At 40.2% G+C, this 24,051-nt stretch overlaps 1 protein-coding gene across 1 annotated transcript in view; it reads left to right on the top strand.

Moving 5' to 3' along the window:
- The first annotated feature begins 3,670 nt into the window (after nt 1-3,670).
- DAP (death associated protein) overlaps nt 3,671-24,051 on the top strand; it is a 52,213-nt gene continuing 31,832 nt past the window's right edge. The window contains exons 1-2 of the mRNA XM_068196749.1: nt 3,671-3,838; nt 10,178-10,274. Coding sequence (XP_068052850.1) covers nt 3,784-3,838; nt 10,178-10,274 — 152 coding nt within the window. The 5' untranslated portion in view covers nt 3,671-3,783. The remainder of the gene's footprint in view (nt 3,839-10,177; nt 10,275-24,051) is intronic.

The raw sequence follows: 24,051 nt of genomic DNA, 5'->3' as shown, positions 1-24,051 counted from the left end.
CTGGAAAAACGCATGTTGCCTTACATTTGCCAAAGAAACCATCAAACTGTTTCACAAAACAGAAGTACCACTTACAAACTTTACGGCATCTCCTCATTTAGGTATTTGATTCTACAAATCTCATTTTATTTACTTATGTATTTATTTTAATTTTGGATTTTTGTCTTCCTTTTGCTTTTCTTGCAGCAACTTAAGAACAATATCTGAAAATTAAATTCTATCCTACAGTATCATACGGACACCTCTATAATTCTTCTGCAAGCATAGAAACTTAGCATTGGCACAGACCTCTGTCTCTTGAGGAAAGCAGTAATTATGTGCACTGACATCTATAGAGAGGTCAGTCTGAGAAGCTCCAGACCATGGAAAGCAGAAAAGATCCTCCCCTCTCCCTCCCACAAGCCTGATGCTCTGCATGCTTGCTCCTGCCTGACCTACCTTCAGTCCTCTCTCCCTTCTCCCCGGGATCCTCATCCTCATCTCACTCAACCAGTTTTGGTTCCTACTTCATTGTTTGAGGGAAAACATTTCTTTCCTTCTGCCATGGTATTTGCCATGCTTCACAATTCTCATGTTACCCCTCCACCACCCCCTATTCTGATCTTGTCTCCTGGTCCACTGTCGTGGTTTGACATGGAAGTGATTTTTTTTTTTTTCAGGAAGTTGGGTCAAACCAATCAGTGGTCAAGTTTGGATATTGGCACCTGAAGTGACCACTGAAGATAGGGATACGCCTCTGAGAACACAGGGGGTTAAAAGCAAGAACTCCCAAGAGCTCGCTCTCTTTGGTTCCGGTCAAGGTGCTGTGCAGACCTCCCCTGCCCAGCCATGGGGCTGGGTGGGGGAGGGGAAGCCATGAGGCCTGGTCGAGGTGAGCTGAGGGGTAGAAGGACTGGAACCGAGCCAGCTCCTGTGGACGGAAGGGTGGAGAGAAGCGGAGATGTCTTTGTCATTCCCCCCCCCCCCAGAGGGAAGAGATAGAGAGTCCGGACGGTACCTGTAACTTTGCCGGCGCGGAGGAGAAGGCAGGGGGGGGAAAGGCGCCCAGCCTTGGCCTTGGGAATCGGCTGCTGGGCAGAGATATCAGCCGTCCAGGGAGTCTGAGCTTTTAACCCTTTCCTGGGAAATGAAGGCTTTGTAAAATATTACTCCTTCTTGATTTGAAGTAGAAGAGAGACAGTCTGGGATCCGAGATGATAGAAGAAGAAATTCTTGAGTTGAAAGGAGATGATGGAGTGGCTTGTGGCTGGACTTTTCTTGTTAGCCATAGACTGAACCAAATTCTCCTAACAGAAGCTGCACTTAGGGTGGTGCGTTGGTGTGCCAGGAGACCTGTTTCAGTGATTACCAGCAGAGGACTAGAGAGAAGGTGTGGAGAAGCCCTCTATCTTCAAAGAAGAAGAAGAAGAGGAGAAGACGACCTCTGTTCTTAGACCCTCAGCCCCAGGGGAAAATGGGGGGGACTGTAGTCCCAAAATGAGAAACTGAACTGTTGTCTCTTTTGGTCCATGGCAAAGCATCCTTAAAGGAGCCCTATGAGCAGTCTGTCCATGCACGGTGGTGAGAGCACTGTGACATGGAAAGGAGAGTGTCACCATGGCAGATTTTCTCTGAGTGGTTGCCATGTGTGGCATGGAAACACAAGGGTGGCAATTGTGTTTCCTGGGGGGTCTGTGGCACAGGAGAGACTCCTGTCTCCCTTGAAAGACTGAGTATTCGACTATCTGAAGGGTGGCAACTTGATCAGGATCCTGGGGGGCGTCTCACTGTTGGGTTTGTTTGGAAATTAGGTGGGAGGAGGAGGGGTGTTTTAGAAAGTCTTCATCCAGGATTTAGTGTTTGTAGTTTTTTCTAGTAGTAGTAGTAGTTTAATAAAGTTCTTTCCTTAGTTACTAAGATGGGCCTGCTCTGCTCTGTTCCTGATCACATCTCACAGCAATTATTTTAAAAAGTATATTTTCATGGGGGCGCTGGCATCGCACCAGTGTCAAACCAGGACATCCACTAAGGCCAAGTCCTCCTGTTCCTCATTTTATACTGTTCCAATCTGTCTCCCCATATTCCAGTTCTTGCTCCTTCTGCACTGGTATGGTTTGCCTTGAGATCCCAGCTTCCAAACCTTATACATAGCTGCACTTTCAGGAAATTTCAGCCCTGTGTCTCTGAGAAATACTCAAGGTGGATGTTGTATTTTAGCTGGGAAGCCACAGCAAGCCTTCCTACAAATACTTGTGTTAATGGTGACGTGAATTCTCATAACATGAAGAAATGTTGCTGGCTGTAGCAAGAACAGCCAAAGGACATCTTTGATGTAATACTTCCTCTCAGTGCACCTTCATGTACTAAAACTTTGTGCTTAAATAGGAAATTAAATTAAACTGTTTCTTAGAGAAAAATCATTAACTTGCAGGTGTTCTAATGTAATATAGCACATTTTTCTTTCATTTCATTTCTATAACAGCTGGTTTTGATTAAACCTACAACAGCAAAAATTTCTATCAACTTCGGTAATCAGCACTTGGAAATCCAAAGCAAACAAACCTGGGAAAACCAAGAAAAAGTGAAAATTAGTTCAAATTCAGAGGAAAGTAGACCAAAAAAAGCATTAAAATCTCCTAATACTACTCTAGAAAAAAATTATAATCTGGATCGACTTTGACAAAGACTAGAAAAGGAACTGGAGTAATTTGTGTTAGGCTACATGGAAGGTGACAGAGCTGAAAATACAATCTGAGACTTTAATGTGCTGCATGTGTAAGAAATTGAAACAACCCAGCAGCAAAATGTAAGAACTTAGTTACAGTATTTTTACAACATTTGTTCATTCAAGCTGTTAAGGATGCCATGACGTGAATATATTTTGGACTGTTGCAAAAAAACCCCAAAATGCGTATTTACGCATCACATATATTTTTGCAATGATAATATAGATGTTACATAGAGTGATAGCAAATAAATAAAGTATTATTACATTAATTTCCCTATTACAAATATGTGATGAAATATTACTATGCCACTACGGAGGCAGGGAGGGTCAACTTTCAAACATCATACGCTCATCTTTTGGGGTACTTGCTTTCTTATTTCAAACTGTAAAAGAAAACCAGAATGGCCAGCATGGTTTACACTTTGCTGCTAATATAACTAATGCAGATATTATGCTCTGTGCCTTTCCACATGACTTGGAAAAGCTGATTCAGGTGTTTAAAAATTTTCTTAAAACTATGTGAATCTGCTCTGTAATTTCAAACAGCAAGGAAATGAGGTCTGAAGCAAAGGCAAGGTGGGCACTTATTGCCCCCAGTTATCAACAGGGTCTCCAGCACAGTTCCAAAACACGGCCCATACCAGCTATCACGAAGAAAATTGCCGCTACCGCAGCCAAAAACTGCACTGCTCTTTATGCAGCTTCACACATAGGCGGTTTGGCAGAACACAACAAAGCGCAAGGCGCAGACTGCCAAAATTAGTCACTAATTACAAGTATTATTGGAAGTGCAGAGGATTCAAAACCACGTCGTTAACTGCCCGCGCCGTTTTCCCTCACCAACAGGGCGGATCGGGCCGCAGCAGCTGCCTACGCGGCCCCCACAGCACGGGAGACGCCGCCTGTTGCGGGCGCCACGTCCCCGCCCGCCCGGCCGGGGCCGGCCCGGCGCCCGGCGCGGCACCGCCCCCCCGGCGGCCACGTTGACAGGGCGGGCGTGGGCCGTGTTCGCCGGGCCGTGTTGGGGTGCGGGTACCCGGTGCGGGAGCGGGAGCGGGGCCGCTGCCACAGTAAAAATGTCTTCGCCTCCCAAAGAGAAAGCAGAGACGCGGGCCGGACACCCTCCTGCTGGTACGGCCGCCGGTTCCCGTCTCTCCGCTCTTTCTCTTGCCACCCCGGGGGACGGGACGGGGGGGGCCGGGGCGGCCGCGGTTCCCCGCCAAGTCCCCTCCTGGGCGCGCCGGGGCTGAGGAGGGAGAGGGCGGCCTCGGGCGGGTCCCGCCGCTGCCGGGGATGCGAGCCCGGGGTGTGAGCCCCGCTAGGTTCGAGCCCCGGTGGGTTTCCTCGCTCTTCACTTCTCGGGCACGATGCGGCGCTCCGGCCGCGGGAGGTGCGCTGGGATCCCCGCCCGAGCCCTGGGAGCACCTCCAGCGGCGCTCTCTGCCCTCCGGCAGCCTCTCCCGGTGACGGGGCGACGCTCCCTGCTCTGCCTCTCCCCGGGGAGAGCGCTGGTTGTGGCCAAAGCCTCATCGGGTGTGTGCAGCTTGGCATCTCCAGGCTCCCACCCGGCAGGCAGACAGCGTTGTCTTCTCCGGCATCCCGCCCTCGACAGGCGGCGGAGGCCACCGGAACCCCGCCTGGGGCTGGTGGTGGTGGGAAGGGGAGCGGTCTCTGCCCCACGCAGCTTGCGCGGCTGGTCCGGCAGAGTGTACGCTGAGTGTGAGCAGACACTGCAAACCGGCAGTGCTCTGTGCATCCATTTTGCCTGTGGGCATCGCGGTGTGAGTGCCAGATCATCCTGCGCGCTCCTGGCTGCGATTCTGGGGCCTGGCAGGGTAGGAAACAGGTAAAGGTGCTTGAGAAGTGCCCAGCAAAGGAGCTCCATCGCCTTCCGTCCTGCTGCTGTGTGCGAGTGGAGGGTCACGGTGGGAGCTGCAGTGTGTCACCTCCAGTGAGGTGCCATCTGCTCATCTGCCGGTATCCACAGATGGTAGCTCCTCTCTGTATACAAGTGGGGTCAGTTCCTCGCAGAATCGAAGTTGTGTTCCTTCACGTACTGTTAGTTTTGCTTTTTACAAAGTTTTCTTAGAAAGGGGAACTTTGGTCCCTGCATCAGCAGCTTTATATGTCATCGAATGTTCCCCTGTGAAGTATGTGGTGAGCTTTTTTTTAAGTGTTTCAGTAAAAAATCCCGAGATGACTAGTTTATATTTCAGAGCAATTGATGAGATTTAAAGCTAAATTTGTAAACAGCTGTTGAACCATAATTGAGTTCTGTGCTCTTTATAATGAGGACCTGAAATTCCTCTAAATAGAAGTGAGAAATAATGGCTTTGCTTTGCGTGGCAGATACAGTTCAGCAGTGCAGGTAAGTCAGTCTCTTGGCTGAGCAGTCATTCCAGTCCTGCAGCCTCCCTTGTCATGGCCGTTAGCTCTTACCTGGCCTCTGGCTGAGCTGCTTCAGGGAACAAACCAAAGCATCATTTTTCAGTGCTGACAGCTTTTGTTGCTCTAGCTCCTCGAGCTGGCTTGTCTTGAGGTACATGTCAGCTTCAGAGTGGAGGGATCATTAAGATCTTACATTGGTTTAGCTCTGTCTTCCAGCTACACTATTGATGAAATGAATGTGCTTTGCAACTGTATTTTCTGATGTCGTTCCATGTTTGAGAGTTTTGCTTCAAAACCTGTCTTTTGAAACTGGTAAAAATTTTTGAAAGACCTGAAGTGAACCTCTCTAGGCCACATGAGAAACTAGCAATGTACAGTGTACAAGCTCAACTGGAGTAGAGTACAGGTTCCCTTTGCCATCAGAATGTTTCAGTTTGAGTTTTTTTCTTTGTAAAACATGGGTCCACATATGAACTGAAGAACACCTTCAACTATGTGCCGTTTGAGGCATCCCTGTTTTGTTTTTTTTTTTTTTTTCCTATTTTTTGTGATCATGCACACACATTTGTCTTTGGAAGGAGGGTGATTACTGAGTCTGTTATTGAGGCCAGAAAAAAAACCAATGCTTTGCCATATCTTCAAGTCGCTTCGGGAAGAAGATTTTTCTAAACTGTTTGGCACTTTGGTCTTTTAACACTGGGAAAATCCACAAGAAGTGTTATGACTAGCAAGAGTATATACTCTAGTGGCTGAAGATAGGTTTTAATCCTCTATCTCAAGCTTGTTTAGATCATTGAATATTGGAATAATGCAGCAGATCAGTCTGCAAACAAGTTTTAATAAAATGAAAGTAAGAAATTCTTTAAAAAAATTATTGCAGGTGGAATTTTATTCATAAATAACAAGGCAAATTTCTTTCAAAGGAAATGTGTGAATAGGGAATCTCTTGTGATAAATGGCTTAAAAGCTCAGGTTTTGCTGCGTACAGTTCTGTAAAGAGACCTGTAATTACAGATGTGACTTACCCTACTGAGTATGTTGGACATGTAAGTTTGGGAAGATTTGGGTCATCAAATTAAAAGCAAAATTGACAAATCTGTCGTTTTTCAAGTGCACCATTGGCCCTTGCTTACTGACAGCACTGCATTCCTCTCTGCATTGATCTTTCACATAGGGAAAAGAAAAGGCACTTGAATAGACAAAGGGTAATGAAATGGAAAGAAACCTCAAGACCTCAGTGCAGGAAGTGATTTTGACCTCCCCTCTGAAATTTAAGAGGGCCCTAACTTAATCTTTATTAAATATCTGCCTGTCAGATCAAGTGTGCCCATAATACATTGCTGAGTAGGTTTGTACAGTTCCTCTGAAGAGATCAGTGTAATTATGCTTTAGCTGTTCATCTAGTACATACTGTGGAAGTTGGTTGTGTTAATAGTGAATTTGTTTTATGATAGATTTGTGAAAATAGTAGGTGCTTTTTTGTACATCCAAAATAGCTCTGAGCTGAGATTTCTGTGAAATGAAGGCTTATAATAATTCCTCTTCTAACACTAATGTATGCTCCCTTCATCTTGTACAATGGCATATTTTGTGTTTCCCTTTTCATACATCTTATCGTTGTAATGGAATGATATTACACACTACATAAGAAATAAGTTTTTATTTTAATATTGAATGCATACTCAAGGAAAAGGAAAGCTGCTAAGACTCTTGGTTGTACTCTGGATTTGTAAAAGTTCCTGTCCAGTTGTAGTGACCAGTGGGTGATTTGGGCTGAGCTGGAAGGTTTCCCTGGGAAGGACTGCCTCAGGTCTGCATCCTGAGCAAGCTGGGGCCAGGGCATCCCTGACCTGTGGTGCTTCTCTAGGCACTCAGTACTCACTCCAACTCAGTGGGGTTTATTTTAGAATTCAGTCTCAGAAACAGAGAGGAGTCCAACAGTGGGGGCAGGAAGGAAAAAGTAGAATGCTTCCTGACTCCAGATCATCTTGAGTGGTAATTGATTAACACAGTTATTTGAAATATTTCCAGAAGTTGTAGTCATACCCTTATGAGGAACACAGGCTGGCATTCACAGGACTGACAAGGTAGTCCTGTGTGCCTTTTGAGGGGGGAAAACGTGACATATGAGAATTAAAATTCAAAACTTGTATTCAGTAGTGAAGCAGATACTTGTTGGTCTTCTGAGTGTGCTGGCAAATGATCCCTTATTTATTTCACCCTTTAGTAAAGGCTTAGGGCCACTTGTCTGTCACCACTCCAGGGAGCCATTTCCTATCCTCTCCTGCCTTAGCACCTGAGTTCTGCATTTGTTCTTCAGCACAGGAGCTGCCTTCTTCCTAATCCCAACACAGGGTCGTTTGACACTATCCACTTCTGGACACTACCATCTTGACAGTGTTCTGGAAGGTGGTTTATCAGTTATTTAAATCCTTTATTTACTGATAAGGAAATCTGAGCTCTTTTAAGGATGATTTTTAAGTGACAAAATCACCATGGTAAGCATCTGTCGAATTATGTAGTTAATGCTGAGCAAGTAGGAAATAGATGATTCCTCCTAACTCCTGCGAAAAATCTCACAAGTGTTGAGTGGGTTTTTCATTAACTTCGTGGATGTAATCAGTTCTTCTCTTGTCACACCCTGAGGTAATGTAGCTTAGCTGATACCTTTTGAAAAGGAAGGTGAATTATACTGCAAGAGTATTTATCATTTTAAGCTAAATCCCCTGACTGGATTGGGTATGAGCATGCTGTGTCATGGGGGGCAGATATGTACAGAAAGCTATCTAATTATTTCACTTCTGGTCTCACAAATACGTATGATTATTGCAGCTGTTTGCTGGTTCCTTCTGCACAGTAACCTTGGATTGCTAAATATAATTCATTTATGCACCAAAGTACTTTAAGCTGTACATACTATGCCTGACGATATTAGTTCAAAAAATCACATTTAAAATTGAGTAGCTGCATTAGACACTATTATGCCTTTTTAGTTGTCTGGTTATTTGCTTTTTAATCCCTGCTTTTTAATTCTGCATACAGGCAAATCTGAATGTGTTAGCTGTGTATTTTTTCCAGGGACAGATAAAGAGAAAAGGAGTGGCTGATGGCCTGATGATAAACAATGTGAGAGGAGAGGCATTTTAGATCTAAATTAGCACTAAATCTTCAGGTGTCATTGTCTCCAGTTTTCTGTTAGATGTTGAAGGACATGGAATTGTGTGTATTGTTCAGAACTGTTTGTAACCCCCCCAGCAGATGTTGCTGTGGAGACAGCATCTTCCATGAAAAGTCATTTGAAACAAATAAGTAAAAGGTCCTGACTGTGCAATGATGTTAAATTTAGAAAATAATTAAAATAAATTAATAATTTATAAATAAATGTAAATAAAGCATAGCAGTACTTTGATTAACTGAGATGTTAAAAGAAGACTGCACTTGACATAACTGTTTGCTTTTGTAAAAAAATTTCTAAGGAGCTTGAATGAGGGAAAATTAATTGGAATTTTAATTTTTGCTTCACTTCAGGCAACACAGAAACGTTTTCTACAAAGAAATGTAGTCTTTCTTTCCTTGTCCCATGTGAAACATTTTTCACCAATTAAAGTTTTACGCTGGAGAGGGAACACAAAATGATTAGTGATTTGGTTTTGGGGTTTTTTAGTGCATGATAAGAGGACACAGTTTTGATAGATTTTAAAAGATATTTCTTTGAGTTTGTCTGTTGATTGCCTGTCTTTAGTTAATGACCTTTATTGAATTAGAAGTTTATCATTCAAATATCACTCAGAACTTAAAATCTGTTTTTAAAAGACAGGGCCAAAGAGCTTTCTCCTGGAGCAGGTCACTTTCTCTTTCCTGCTTTCCTTCATCTAGGCTGTAAAATGTATGCACAGCAGTGGCCTTTCCATTGCTGTCCTGGTTAAGAATTGGGAATTAGACGAATGTCTAGGTTTCTGGGATAGCACTGAACAGCTGTGAGGTGCCCTGCTCCCTCTGTGGCAGGACACAGGAGGGCTGTCAGAAGCATAGCCTCTCTGTCCCTGCAGCTTCTCTGACTGCTGCTGTGGCACCCTGCTCGCTCCAGCTGTGACACCTCTGCCAGGGCTCACCGCAGATGCTGTGTCAAGGCACTGTGAAAGACAAACCAGTGTGTCTCTAAGTGGTTTTATTGACTTCTGACCACTATAGTGGTTTTCTGATGTGGTTGCTGATGGCAGTGTAACCCATCAAATTAAGCTGACGAGATGCGTCATCTTATCCTGTGCTGTCCTATAAGCATGTGTAGCAATTGTTGAATAAAAAGAAAAGTACACTATTGAACCAGAAAGCAGATCAAGAGCAACCTGTCTGTTGCTCTGCTTAGTAGCTGCAGTGCTAAGCCTGGCTTGGTTCCTGTTTAAGATTGCACTTTGGAGTCGTTAAGTCATGCACATAAGTGGATCTGCTTTCACTTCTTGTTTTGTGTTTCAAAGGGCTGCTTTCATGTTTGCATCATTTCTAAAATTTAAATGATGCAAGGATTTAAAATGTTGTAAATGCTCATATGTTTCGCAAACCAAAAAGCTCTGTTCTTAATGCAAATTAACAGTTCTCCTAAATTTTGCTTTTTATGATGCTATTTGTGAAGTACTTCTTTGTGTAAATACCATTATTATAGATGTTGTTTTTAACATGAAACGACAAGTCAGTTTCTTTGGTTTGTGGCCTTTCATGTAGTGTTAATGCAAGTCATTGCCTCAGTTTCTTCTGATTGCTGCAAATTTGTATGGGGTGGAGGGGGAATTAAAACAGAATTTGAGTTTTCTAAAATGTCATTGGAAGCAGGTGGTAAAATGAGCTGAAGCTTCTCAGGATAAGCAAATACAGCATCATGTGAAAGAGAATGGCAGATGTGGTCCTGAAGTAGCTGTTCTTTAGGCTTACCACTTTTTAACACTTTGTGCCTCTTTTTCAAACTGTGTTTACTATTACATTACTATGCAAAGTATCAGGAGGGAAGCAGGGTGGGTCATCCTTACATTCTTCACTTAACGCAGATTTGACTGAGGTTTGTTGTTATCTATTTAATTTTCATTCCAGTGAAAGCTGGTGGGATGCGGATTGTGCAGAAACACCCACACAATTCAGATGCCAAAGAAGAAAAAGACAAGGATGACCAAGACTGGGAAACCAGCAGGTGAGCACTTTGATTGAGCATGTGCTACAGTGAATTTCCATGACCTTGGACCTTGTCACCAGTTTGTTTTCTTTGTGACTAGCAGACCAAAGGTGCTGTTGTTTTTGTATCATAAAGCAGTAGCAAGTTGGATGCTCCTTCAGGAGAATTGGGGAATTTGGGAACTTTCATATTGCTGAGCCTTCTTTAAAGGATCCTGCTGTGTAAGAGAAGGCTGGAGAAAAAAGTACAATTGAGGTAAAATCTCAGCTTTCCTAAAATAATTCAATTCAGACTGTTCAGAACATAGAGGTTAGGCATATTTGGACACAGGTATTAAGCAGGCAGTCCATATATGAAGGTCTTTCTGTGTGCGGGGTGTTTCCTTTTACCCTTTGGCCCCTAATCCTATGTCTGTTCGGTGTTTGACATTATGGTGCTTTTGAAAAGACAAGTAAAAATATATGGTATTAATATTATTTGCTTTTCTTTTTAGATGGGAATCTATCAGTTTTGGTGGTGGAGGATACTAAGACTGCAGTTACGTAGCAGTTTTAACTAGATTTATCGGATTACTGCCATTTAGAAATGAAAGCAGGGAGGTTCGATGGACTGTTGCTCTTTTTCTGTTCTTACAAAAGCCACCTGGTTTTGTGCTGCTTTCCTCAGCTAGCTGGTTTTTTTTCCAGCCAAGACTGTATTTACCTGAAATGTTTATCTACTAACTTAGGGCATGGGTTTGTCCTTGCTATTTGCTCAAGTTAAAAAAACAAACCAGAGAACCATTCCTGGTGTTTTGGTAAGTAGACTGACATAGATTATATTTCTTTTACACGTAAAATAATGGTAATAAATAAGCATTGTGAAAATGTCTAGAAATAAACCCAAATCTGTTTATTTACTTGAATAGGAAACACCTTTCTGAGAAGGGAAAAGTAATTTTAATTAATAAATTCAAATACCAGGCAGGAGAATTAAAATTTTCTTCATCAACCAAGTTGATCATCTTGTAATTCTGCACTGTGACACATAAGTTGAAAGAGCCTGTATTGCAGCCAAGTTTTTTCTAAAGTAAGAAATTTTATCTTTGGGTCAATTTAAACTTTGTTAAGGGATACATCCTTTTATTTGAGGTGTGTTGACCTTGACTGGACAGCCAGTGTCCACCAAGCTGCTCTATTACTCCCCTACTCAGCAGGATGAGGAGGGAGAAAATAAGATGAAAAAAAACACATGTGTCAAGATAAGGACAGTTTAATAAAGCAAAAGCAAAGGCCATGCATGAGAGCAAAGGAAAATAAAATATGTATCCACTATGTCCCATCAGCATATGATGTCTATCACTTCCTGGGAAGCAGGACTTCAGTATGTGTTAGTGATTGCTCTGAAAAACAAACATCATAATAATTAATTCTCCCTGCCTCCTTCTCCTTTATCCTAGTTTTTATTGCTAAGCAGATGGTATGGAATATTCCCTTGGTCAGTTGGGGTCAGCTGCCCTGGCTGTGTCCCCACCCAAGATCTTGTCTATCCACTGCCTGCAGGTGCGAGGATAATGTTGGAGAAGCAGCTTAGGTTCTGTGTAAGTGCTGCTCAGCAGTAGCCAAAACTGGTGTGTTTTATGTTACATGGTGTTTCTAGCTGCCAGTGCAAAGCACAGCACTGTGAGGGCTGCTGTGGGGAGAATTTACCACCTCAGCCAGTCCCAGCACAGTGTTGTATACCTGCTTGTCTTTCCCTGGCGCGCCAGCCTCATGGCGAGGAGCCTTGTTAGGATCCAAATGACAAGACTTCTTGTGCCTGTTCACACATCTAAGCCTCTCTTACAACACAGCACCTGCTTTATTCCCTTCTTCAAACAAGATTATGTTTTCCCTGTTTCACTCAAATAGTGCAGGGAAAAGTTAAAATTTAACCTTGATTTTTGTGGCTGTGTGTTTGCTGTAGCAGGTGCTGTGACACAGAAGAAGCACATCTGTAGGGGTAAGCAGCGGGTGCTCAGCACTTTATGTTCACACTGTGTGTGTTTTAGAGATTAATTAGTTTGGTCATCTGGACTGAAGGATCAGCCCTAGTTGACATGTGTTGGATGTCTCCTTGAAATGTGTGTGTCAGTTTAGCATCACCTCAGGGATGCCCTGAGACCAATCCCCAGTGAGAAACAAAGCCTAGGCAGCTAGGCTGGAATGACTGGGAGAGAGGTGCATTCTTGATCTGTAGATGCTAACAAAAACAAACTGTATTTTAATACTGTGAGCAAAGGTTATGCTTCTAAGACAGAGGAGAAAGTTTAAAGACTTCTGGAACTATCTTATTAACTAGCTGTGGCACCTCAAAATCCATTTCTCTGTCCACCTGATCTGTTGATTGTCAAAATATGCAATTTGAGTGTGCCCTTTGCTTTAGTTTTCATGTAGAGGATACATTATTGGCTTGTATTAGGCACTTATACATACAGTTATTCTGAGTCTGTATCAGACTGAAAGCATTTAGCTGAACTATTTTATTTCTTTGATCAAAATCCTCTTGAGAAAGAAAGCAGCAGGAGGACATAAAAAGCATAGTTAGGTGGGAATTAATATTAATTATAATATAAGTTTGTTTACAAGTCAAGAGAAGTTGTTTTCCTGGTAGAACTGAGAGCCTTTTGTGCGTGTAAAGGAAAGGGTTTAATGTGTCTATTGTAGGCTCCTTTGGGAATACTTGCAGAGCTCTGGTGGCAGTACAAGCTATGTGAGCAAGAAGGTATTTAGCCATAGACAGAATAAGCTAGTCAAAATTAAATCAGGTTTGCAGTGCATAAGCTGCTTTTGTGCTGGAAGGTGCAGTCCCCCAGAGTTTGTGTCTGCTAGTCTGTTCCAGATGATTCATGGTGCTGTTTGAAAACCTTTGGATTTCTGATGTGCGTGAGAGGTGGTTGATCGGGAAATGGATTTGTCAAGAGGGGTGAAGTGAGCATTGCTACTTTGTCCAGCATCGATATATATGTATTCTGGGGCTTAGTTAGCTGGTAATTTATATCCCTTTGTTAAGCAGTTATGGAAACATCTGCGTTTTTTACTTTGTACTTGTCATGGTTTTAGCATTTGCCATTGGAAGGTGGTATTGTTGATTTGATGCAATCTCTAGTCCCATTGCATCTGAAGTCAAAAGAAGCAAACAGCCCTTCATGAAATCTCTGTCAGCTGATATGGGCAGCTGACAATGGGGTGAGAAAATAAGAAAAACAGAGAAGAGTAATTTGTGTGTGAAGGGGGAGGCTAGGATGAGTCATTACTTTAATCTCATTGTAAACTTATCTGAACTCAGATTTGTGGAACTGGCAGAAAATGGAATAAGAAGAACTCAGTCTTTCCCAGAGTTCTCTGGGAACTCTGAGAGCACATGGCCTCCCTGTAATGGCACAGATCTGAGCAGCTGCTGAGCAAGAAAACTTCAGTTTGTAGAACTATTTGTGGCTTTGGAGACAGCTGGTGTTTTTGCAGCTTGCAGGAAAAGACTTGGATTAGTGTTTCTAGTCTTAATGTAAACGAAGCTGACATAGGTAAACACCCCTGACATAGCTAACTGTGCCATGATAAAGGTGACTTTGACATTCACCAGGTAGATCTTTGATGTTTCTTTTTCTCAGTTGTTTATCAACTTGCAGTCCAGTTACTGTAACTTACTCTGCAAAGTATTTTACTCAATTCTATTTCCTAAAATAAAATTACGACAACCTCCCATTTCATGAAATTGTAGGGAGACTTGTCAGGGTGGTGATTTGCGATCCCTTAAAACAATATGTGATAAGACCGTTTGCACAAATTTAAACTTTTCCTGCAGGGCAGGTCTCAGCCTTGAGTTGTAGCAGAAATAATTTTATGTGTCTAGTACAAATATAGTTTTACTTAAAAAAGGAATGTCTGGATATGATTATATGGTGGAGAAGGCTCAATGAAAGAAAGTTGCACAGTTCGGTGTAGGTGAACTATAGATATGTGTGGCATCCAAAGCCAGTGGCACCCCCATGGTCAGGGTGTCAGTGTTAAACTGTACTGCGTGGTAAGATCCTCAGCCCACTTTCTTTTCAAGATGAGTGACTTTGATCAACCTGTTCAGGGCTAGGATTCTGTCTGGCTGAACTTCTGTACTGATGAATTACTGATTTTTCTTAGGGTTTTGTAATTTCTTAACACTTGTGTTGGTTTGGTTTTTTGGATACAGTTGCAGTTATTATTGACTGACAGTCATACTGATTGCTGCTGGAAGCTTTTTTTGTGATTCTAGAGGAGAGTGAAACATAGAAATATGGTTATGAATCAAAACCATCATTTTTCAGGATTGTATGTTGTCATAGAAATTATTTGGAATAAATAGGCTACTCAAAGTCCTAGGCTTTATTAAAAGCCCATTAATGCCTGTTTGACTGAGATTTGCAGTATCATCTGCATTCCTGTGCCAGCAGCTGACTCTAGACATAATAAATACTCCTGAAAGACAGATAATTTGTATTGAGAGCTACATGTTCACTTTTGCACAAGAGATTCATTAATTGTCACTCTGGGATCTCAAGAAAAAGAAACTGTAATTATCTATCAGGATCTGGATTAAAAACATATTTAAAGTAACTGGCTTGTTTTTAACAAACAGGATAAACTGCAAAGGTTTTTATGTCTTAAAGACTCTTGCCTTCTCATGTTATATTTCTGAAACAAAGTGGGTAATTACCCACTGATCATTTAATTACTCAAGATAAACACACTAGTGTAGTTTATATATGTGTAAATTGTATGTGTTTTGTCTCTTAAGCCTACCTGGAGATTGTGAACCCAAAATTATGCCTGACTTTTACTAAGTGGGTATTTGCCTTTCATCCATCGGGTGAAAGGAAAAAAAAAACAAGAGAGTAATTTAGATTGTTGACTCAAAAACAAAATTATGCTAATGAAGCATATGGGTGTTTGTATGTCAAAGAGTACTCTCAAGACTTAGTTACATGGTGAGAGAAGAGTTGTCAAAGGCCCCTGTTATCCTTCAGTGTTACTTGTTAAGTCTGAATATGCAAGTTGAGCTAAACCTGTTTTTTTCTTTCGGAAGTGCAATGAAAATCTCAAAAACTTGGCTGCGGGTATATACTTCCATTCAAGAGTAAATTTGTTTTTCCTTTCCCTCACTTTGCTCTGCTGCAACTGACAAGAAATAAGTCACAGGCATTATTTCTGTTTTTTTTTTTTTAATTTGCCACTGAAGATTGTCCTGTCATTAAAATATTCTTAGTCTTTGCCTTTTCATGACCCATGTTGACCAAACTTCGGACAGAATTTTAAAAAAACATAATTTGGTTATATAATTAATCCATTAGGGAAGGTTTGTATGTCTGTTTACATTCTGAATATGGAAGTGTTTGAAACCATTTCTGTTCTTTGTATTTTATTGTTCTGGTTGTTTTAGCTGGGGTACAAAGTGTAGAGTCAAAGTTCTGACCCTTTAGCTTGGGAATAACTTCTCTTCAGCTAAGACCTAGGAAATTATGTGTTCAGTTCCCTTATATGCACATCCTTTAGGAGGTAGTCTCCATTACATATGAAGATATTCCAGTCCAGCTGGTTCTGATGTAGTTTGTTGTAGAGTCAAGAGGACTTTGACAGAGGGAAATGTTCAGAGTTCTATATATAAACAAAAAAGAAAAAAAAAAAAAAACCCACAAAAACTTTGCAGCTTGTAGAACATGGAAACCAAACCCATATAAATGTGAATGTGTAGCAATGAACTTCCATAAATACTTGGCGTGAATAACCCATTAGTGTTCCTCCCATGAAGTTCACCGACATAAAGCTGAAAAAGACCTCGTTACCTATGTTCATATATTTGTAAAACCAAAGTACTGGAAATGTAAGTAGGCATTGACTCAGTGTGATGAATATTTAAGGTTAAAAGAAAGACACAGGTCAGGACAGATAGACTGCTATACCTTCTGCTTAAGTTTCTGGAGAGGAAATGTGCAGCTTTCGTGGGTGGAGGACTGACTGAGTCCCCTTTTGCTTCAAAGGTCCCTTGGGCTATTGTGTCAGTGGAGGAAGCCCTGAAGGAATGAACTGGTACTCTGTAAAAGCATCTGTCATCCTCTTCTTGGACAGAATTCAAATTTTTTCCACCATATTTCTAGCTATCTCTTTTTTCCCCTCTTTGCGGCCTGATTGCATCACCTCCATGAGCTGATAAGGTTGCACAAAAGCGGTTATGTTCATAGATTGTATTGTCATTTTACATTTCACCACATAAAAAATGAAATTTGCTTAATGTATAGATATAATGGATATGACTCAGAGGTTTTTATTCCTGTCTTTGGCCTTTAAACTCCTGTTACTCGGATATGGAGCTTTGGAGGCAATTGGTCTTAAAAATGAAATGTCTGGTGGAAATGCAATGGAAAAGCAAGCTGGCTGTGAATACTGTGCTTGTGGTTTCTGGGAAAGATACAAATTGCAGAAAATGTTGGGTGTTACCCAATGGTCATATTAATGCTTTGTGTGACTAACTTCTTCTTTACTTGGCTAAATATTCCAAAGGTTAGAAGAAGGTTGTGCTGGAAAAAGGCTGTCAAAGAATTGCAACCATAATTTTGTAATATTATTAAGCATAACACTGAACATAGCACAGTTAGGGAAATAGCTTCCTACCTTCTCCAAAATACCTTTATTTCCAAAAAAGAGTCCGTGCTTAGTGCTTGGCGTTTTTTAAAATCCCTTCCCCTTCTTATCTTTATTATTTTGGACTTAAATTTACCTCACAGTTAAGTGAATAGCTTCCTAATAGTGTTACACTATTCTTCTTTACATTAGTGACATTGTCTTCAATGCATTTTTCTACTTTATTATTCATCTTTTTGTCTCAATCTTTTGTTTAGATTTTTTGCGATTAACCGATGCTCAAATCTGCTGAAGTTTATACATATATACTTTGATTAGTTATAAAACCTGAAAACAATATTAGCTGTGTTCATGTGATTTTTCAGGACAATATATTCTGCAGATGACCATTTACTTTGAGAAGTAGCAAAGTAATTGCTATGACCTCTGTTGAATGCTATCAAATGCCTATGCAGTAACAGACTTAAGTGTACAGAGAATAGAAAGTGTAATACTGATTTTTAAATGCACAGCTACTGTAAAGCAAGAAAATAGGCTGTGCATATCTCCATTTAAGAACTGAAAATATCTGTGAATGTAGGGAATGGAGAAAAAGCTAGGCAAGATTATGAATGAAGCATTCTCATATAGGAGGATGAGAGTTTTCTGAAAGACTGTTTTATGCTTCCAGTATTTCTTGATGATTGAAGCAGTAAGTTGATAAATCCATCAGTATAAGTGCCAGTTATGACATTATATGGATAGTTCTTTTCACATTCCTGAAGTACTGTGTGCATGTGTGAAAGAACTAAAAAAGATCTGATATTTCTCCCCCTCAAAGGAATAGAAGATAACACCATCCAGCTCAGCGAGAGCCAGGTTCTGTCCTGAAAAAACATATGCTGTCTTATGAAATTAGCTGGAAAGCTAAGTTGAATTGTCAGCCAAGCCAAGAAAAAAAGGTTTTAAAAGAATGAAAGCCTTTAATTTGCATTCTGTGTGATGAGGAAGGTGAGAACAGCTTAGTCATAAATGAGAGGAAAATGGATGGGAAGCAGTGTCTGTACCGTGGCACAGCTTAGTTAGTACAGCATTCCATGTCAGTACAGAAAAGTCAATGATCTTGAACTAATAGCTTGTGTGGTATTTTTGCTAGTTCTTTTCTGTCAATATCTTTCTGAAGTATTAGAATGCATGGGATGAAGGTGACTATGGCAGTCTGTAAGCACAGGCGTTACAAAGCACAAAAATTTTCAAACCCAGTACAGTCAAAGCCATTTCACTGTCCTAACTGAGCCCAAATCTCTATTATTTAAGTGTTAAACAACACTGAGAGTATTTCTAAAGCTAAAGGTATGAATTTCTCCTATAAAAAGCTTGCAGAGGACCAGATGCTACTCATATATTTAGCATCAAAACCCTGTGTTTGAAGTGAATTCACCAAGAGCTGAAAATTAGTAGGAGGTGCATGCAATTGACACTGTGTGCCAAGGAGGGGGACCTTTTTCCAGTAGCAGCTTTGTCTCCTTTAAGTTTCTTCTGTCTCAGCTGCATCAGGCACCAAACTTTGAAGTAGCTTAATATTGAAGTAAGCTTTGAATTATCATTTCTTAACTGTCGCTGTTCCAAACAGGAGGGAATTTATTTCACTTCCAGCTGCTCCCAGAAGGCTGGTACTAGAAGCAAGAGATACATGGGAGATAGATAAGAACAACACTGAAAGCATTTGTTACATTGTCATCATTAGAGCTTTATTTAGTCTGCTGTGGCAGCTCATAGTCCTGTTCACTGCGCTACATTGCTTTTTGAGGGAGTGTTCACTGCAGTAGGCTTGCTGCCTTGTGATATTAGTGTAACATTTTAATGACCACATCTTGGTCACAGACGTCATGTTAAATAGATGACAGTTAATAAAAATACTTAGCAACATTCACGCACATCTTGGTTCTGGTGAATTTCAGTTTCTCTGAGACTTATTCCTTAGAATATATGTAGTGCCTGGAGCTGGTACTGTATTCAAAGGGCAGCTGGCTTTGTTGCTGCTGGGTACAACCAAAGTGGTTAGTTCTTTTCCCTAATAATCTTGAAATTTATCTTTTTTCTTCTTTTTTTTTTTTCCCCGAGCTTGTTAGAGCTGTAATTAAGTACTAGGCTAGCTCTAAGTTATGTCCGGCTTCATCTACACCTCACACTGCAGTACTGAATCAAACAGTCCTTGAGATCCAGGTACTTTGAGTGTTGAGTGTTTGCCCATTGCTTTCCAAACCCTATTCTAAAGCCTTCTTTTTTTTTTTTCTTTTTTTTTTTTTTTTCTTTAAATAAAAAAATCAATGCAAAGCTCTGGGTGTTACAATGGAAGAGCTAGGCTGGATTTTTTGCTAGAAGTGTTTAAGTTGAAGTGTCTCTTTTGAGAGTATTTGGAACTACCAAAAATGTGCAAAATAATTCAGTAAGCAAAATCTCATTACTCACTGTGTGCATCCTTGAATGCTGCTAATAAGCTTGACTGCATTCCAGTGCTGATGGTCAGTTTCCTGAGGCTTCAACCTCATATGAGTGTTTAGAACACGCAGTGGTAAACTGTGTTTACTGTTTAGTGATTGTCAGGATGATCAACAGTACTTTGCATTATGCTACTTATGAAAGGTGCCATTGCGAGATTTTTATTTTTGTTTAAATCTTTTCTTTTTCCATGCATCTTATTAACATATGTGCTCATGTGCAACATATTATTGTTGCTAATGAGCAATTTTATTTGCATGTAATGTATTAATGTTTTGACTTTGTGGAGCACTAAGGAATTAATCAACTAGTTAAGGGACAACCCAATTTGGCTTGTTTGTTAAAATGTTGCTTTTGTATGGGAGGTGATGGAATGAAATTTTAGTAAGTTTAACTGGGTATTTTTCACTTCTGTGATTCTTCCTTTATTTCTGGTATCATGCTACCCAGTGATTCTAGAGGAATAGTGTATTTAGCCATGTGTATGCTGTTTTGTATCAACAGTGACACTAATAGCATTACCTCAAATTCTTCCACATAAGGCTATTTAAGAGACTTTAGACTAAATTAAATTTAGCATTTTTATTTTTTGCTTTGAAAACTGCTGTAGAATTAATCTCTGTTTTCAGAGATTACACAATTCTGTTTCTGCTGGTGTGTTTGAAAGATTTTATTCTTCTTCCAGTTTACAATAGGGAAAAAAAGGCCAGAACAAAACAAAGCTTCTGAGGAGTGGAGCTTTTTGTTCTGTTGTTTTCTCCAAGCACAGGCTTTCTGGCTGATAACACTGGTTGGCTTGGTTCCTTCCCTGTATTGGGATGGTTTGGATTACCTCTATATGCCTTTGAAATTTAATACTACATTTTTCCTTCATATCTTATGCACAATCACTATTAGAGAAACTTGAATTCCTGATGATAATGTATTATTTATTCCTTCTGCTGTTCTTTGGAAGATCTCTCTTTATGTCACCTTGTTTCCTAGTTCAAATTCTTGTTTTGTGTTGTGTTTGACCCTTGAAATTATTTCTTTATTAGTTAGTGGTCACCAGTTGTTCTCATCCTGTTGTATTTTCCTAAATCACCTTCTTTTTTTTCTTTTTTTTTTAACTCCTGAGAAGAGTTTTAATGTTGAGAGACCTGTACACCTTTCATCCTCCTATGCAGAGCTAACAGACTAGCTGGTCTGATGATCAGGACTTGGCTCTCTTATAAAAATGTCCTGTGTCAGACTAAGAAATAAATAAATCTGCTATTTACGAGCTGTGTAGTTCTAACAGGAATAGATAAGTAATAGTCATATGTTTTAAGGCCATTTATGTGTCATTTCTGTATTTGACTATTGCCATTTCTCTCTGCTTTATCTCTGCTAACTCAGTTTAATGAGAGATCTTACTGATATTTTTGGAAATCGCTGCATACCAAGTAAGTTAGAAGATTTTTGGGTGTTTTTTTGTTTTGTTTTGTTTTCATAATTCCCCTCAGGTTTTAATACCTTTTACTGGGAAGAGAAAATTGCCAAATTAATGCACATTGTTGTCCTCTGCCATGGGAGGAGAAAAGGGAAGATAACTGCTCACAGTTAATGCACCAGATTTTGTCTTCCTTTCTAGATTTTTAAAAATTTTTGTAGGTTGATTACATAATAGCTTTTTAAGACACTGGATGTTTCATACTTCTCCCTGTCTTGAAATGCCTGTTCCCATGTCTTCTAAAACAATAAATAAGTAGCAATACAATGAAGGAAAGAGGGAGTTATAACCTTGTTATAATCTCTCTCTTCAGTTTTTAAGAGTGTGGATATCTCTGCAGGGCCAGCACAAAACTCTGCCTGTGCAGCACTCCCCAGCAGGTGATCCTTTGGGGCAATGTGCAAGAAGAATTGGTGTACAATGAGCCCAATAAACTCCCCCAGCATCTAGCAATCCAGATTACTCCTTAGGAACTTGCTAATCAAATTACTGCCATTCGACCTAGTTCCTATTTCTCTCTCTTTTTCGACCATATGGACATTTCTCACCTTGATGATCTCCTTCCTGAAAAGGCAGCATTGCAGTCCAAGTAGTGTGTGCTGCAAAAAGTTTTTATTTTTGCATGCCTGGTAACTTTTTCCTGTGTCCCTCAAGTATTACGTACTGAGAAATACTGAATAAGTGTATTTGTTTTACATTCTCCTCTCTATTGTATATTTTTTCTTGAGTTCTCTTTTATCTTTTTGTTTCGTTTTTTGGGAGCATAACTAGAATTGCAGTGTGGAGGGTGAAAGCCTGCTCCAGACATATGCACTGACATCGTTTTATTTTTCTGCTTCTTTTCCTTCTCTTAATTGTTCTTGTGTTCCAGTTGTCTTTTTAAATGCCTTTTAGGTATTAAGCTGCTGATTTAAAAAATCTTTTCCCAGTGATTCCAACATTTGTTATTGAGTTTAATGACTCTGGTAGAGGCTATCATCATGTGGGTTCAGTTAGGATTGTTTTTCTCAGTGTGTGTTTTCTGCATTTATCATGGTGCCATCTTTCTTCTTTCCCTTTATTGTTCTGTCATTCCTCTGAGATCTCTTGTAACTATTTACATTCAGGCTTTTTTTGTCTTGAATAATTCACTAACATTAGCATATATTGTCATCTATTTAGACCCGTTTTCAAGTTTCTTACAGGATCCCACTGTTAACCTCCATCATCATGATATTTGATTTATTCCTCTGCTCTATTTTCAGTTTGTGATTCTCAAGAGTGTCTTCTGCCATATCCCATGATAACTCAGTTTATCTACTGAGGAGCCTTGTTAGCATTTTTTTGGAATTCTGTGCATGCCAAATAGACTTTTTTGTTTTGTTTTTTTTTTCACTTGATCATTGATTCATATTTTAATACCAATCCTATTAAATATTTAGCCAACAAATAAAACCTCTATTTCGGGGTATTGTACAGTAACTTTACCTTAAAAAACACTCATTCTCTCACTAGAAAATCCTCAGCTAATATTTTCTAATACTATTACACTTGTTAGATAGCATGCAAAAATATGGAAACAAAGCTGTTAAGTAATAGATTCATCTGCTGAATCTAAAATAGTATTCATATTGCTGAAAAAAAATCTTTATTTGCTTGTTTTTAGTATTTCCTTTTCTATGCTATTTCTATGTACATACTTGAGAGAAACCTTGGCAAATAAATAGCTTCTGTGAGATAAGTGGCATTTGTTTGTTTGTATTTGAATTTAATTATATTACTACAAAATGTGGTGAAAAATATTATTATCAAATGGGACAAAGTGTCTGTGCAAAGAACCTCCCAGCAAAATTTCCATCAGGCATCCCCCTTGTGTTTTCACAACCTTTTTAGTGATGTTTGCTAACCCTGGAGTTACAGAATCTTCACAGTTGATGTCTAGTGTGCCATAATTTCAGTGAGTGTTTACAGCCAGGAGATTCCATAGCGCGTCACACCTTTCAGTAGAGAAGGCAGTGCTGAGCCAAGCTTCTGGGCAAACAGTCATGCATTGGGATTTGTATGAATAAACAAAAGCTGTGTTTATGGGAATGGTGGACATATTACTTGATCTATGCAACAGTAACAGAGTTGATTGTTGTCAGTGACCTTGGAAATAAACAGGGAAATCTTCAAGTGTGCTGATGGTAAATATCTGGTTTGCTTAGTTAAATGCCACACCAATGGTGAGGAACTCCAGAAATGCATCAGTAAAGTCTGCAAAAAGAGGTTTTGGATTACAAAACTCACGGAATGCAGTTGATGCTATAAGACAATACAAGGACACAGCCTTTGGCTTGGGAAGTTCCTGAACTGCAGATTTCTGGAGCACACGTCTGCATGCTCCATCTTCATCTCCTGCCCTGACTGCAGGACTGCTGCAGGACTGACTGCTGCCCCCTGAGAGGCAGCGAGGGGAGTATGTGGTCCCACGCTGTCCAGCTGATTGGAGCCCGAGTTAATGTTAAGATCAGCTGCTATTTCAATAGAGAGATGTCTTGGGAAGAAGTGGTGCTCTCATGAAAGCTTTATGTAGTGAAACTGAGTAAGAGAAGTGTTTGAAAAGAGTGAAAAGCGAAGAGAGGAAAAGAGCCTCAATTTATACATTTTGCAGTTTGATTTTTTTCTTTCATAAGACGAAGGAAGGTAAGAGTTGCAGTGTTAGTTGGTGATTCATGATCTGCCAAAATAAGCTTGACTAAAAGAGGAGGGAAAAAAACCCCACCTAAAAATCATGTTTTACCTTTTGAAATATGGAAAAGGAAGGAAATGTAAGTGTTCTCAGAAAAAAAAAATTCTTGGCAGAGACTTCTGTGGAGAAATGTTTGTGTTTTTCCAGATGAAAATTGAGAAAACAACTTGGTAAAAATGGATGAAAAATTTAAGTACCATGGGTTAGTCTAACTAGCACAGACTCTGCAAATAAATTTTAGTAAGATCAGTCAGTCTTTGGATGAATATCAAGATATGTATGGTTTTGATGTAAAAGTTTAATTTGATTCTGTGCATACATCTTTTACTTTCACTTCCCTAAAGTAAACCATTGGAAGATATGAAGTATTGCTTTATGGAAAGAAGCCTGGAAAATCTTTATGCAGAGTCAAGTTGCTTTAATTCAGTGTGTAGTACTTGGTTTTCATGACTTTTCCTATTCAGTAATAAACTTCTCTTCACCCACCTGCCCCTGCAGCCCTGG

The sequence above is a fragment of the Anomalospiza imberbis genome, chromosome 1 (assembly GCF_031753505.1).
Source record: "Anomalospiza imberbis isolate Cuckoo-Finch-1a 21T00152 chromosome 1, ASM3175350v1, whole genome shotgun sequence".
NCBI classification, from domain to species: Eukaryota; Metazoa; Chordata; class Aves; order Passeriformes; family Viduidae; genus Anomalospiza; species Anomalospiza imberbis.
The sequence above is the reverse complement of the archived record's forward strand: the minus strand, read 5'-3'. Positions and strand labels throughout refer to the sequence as shown.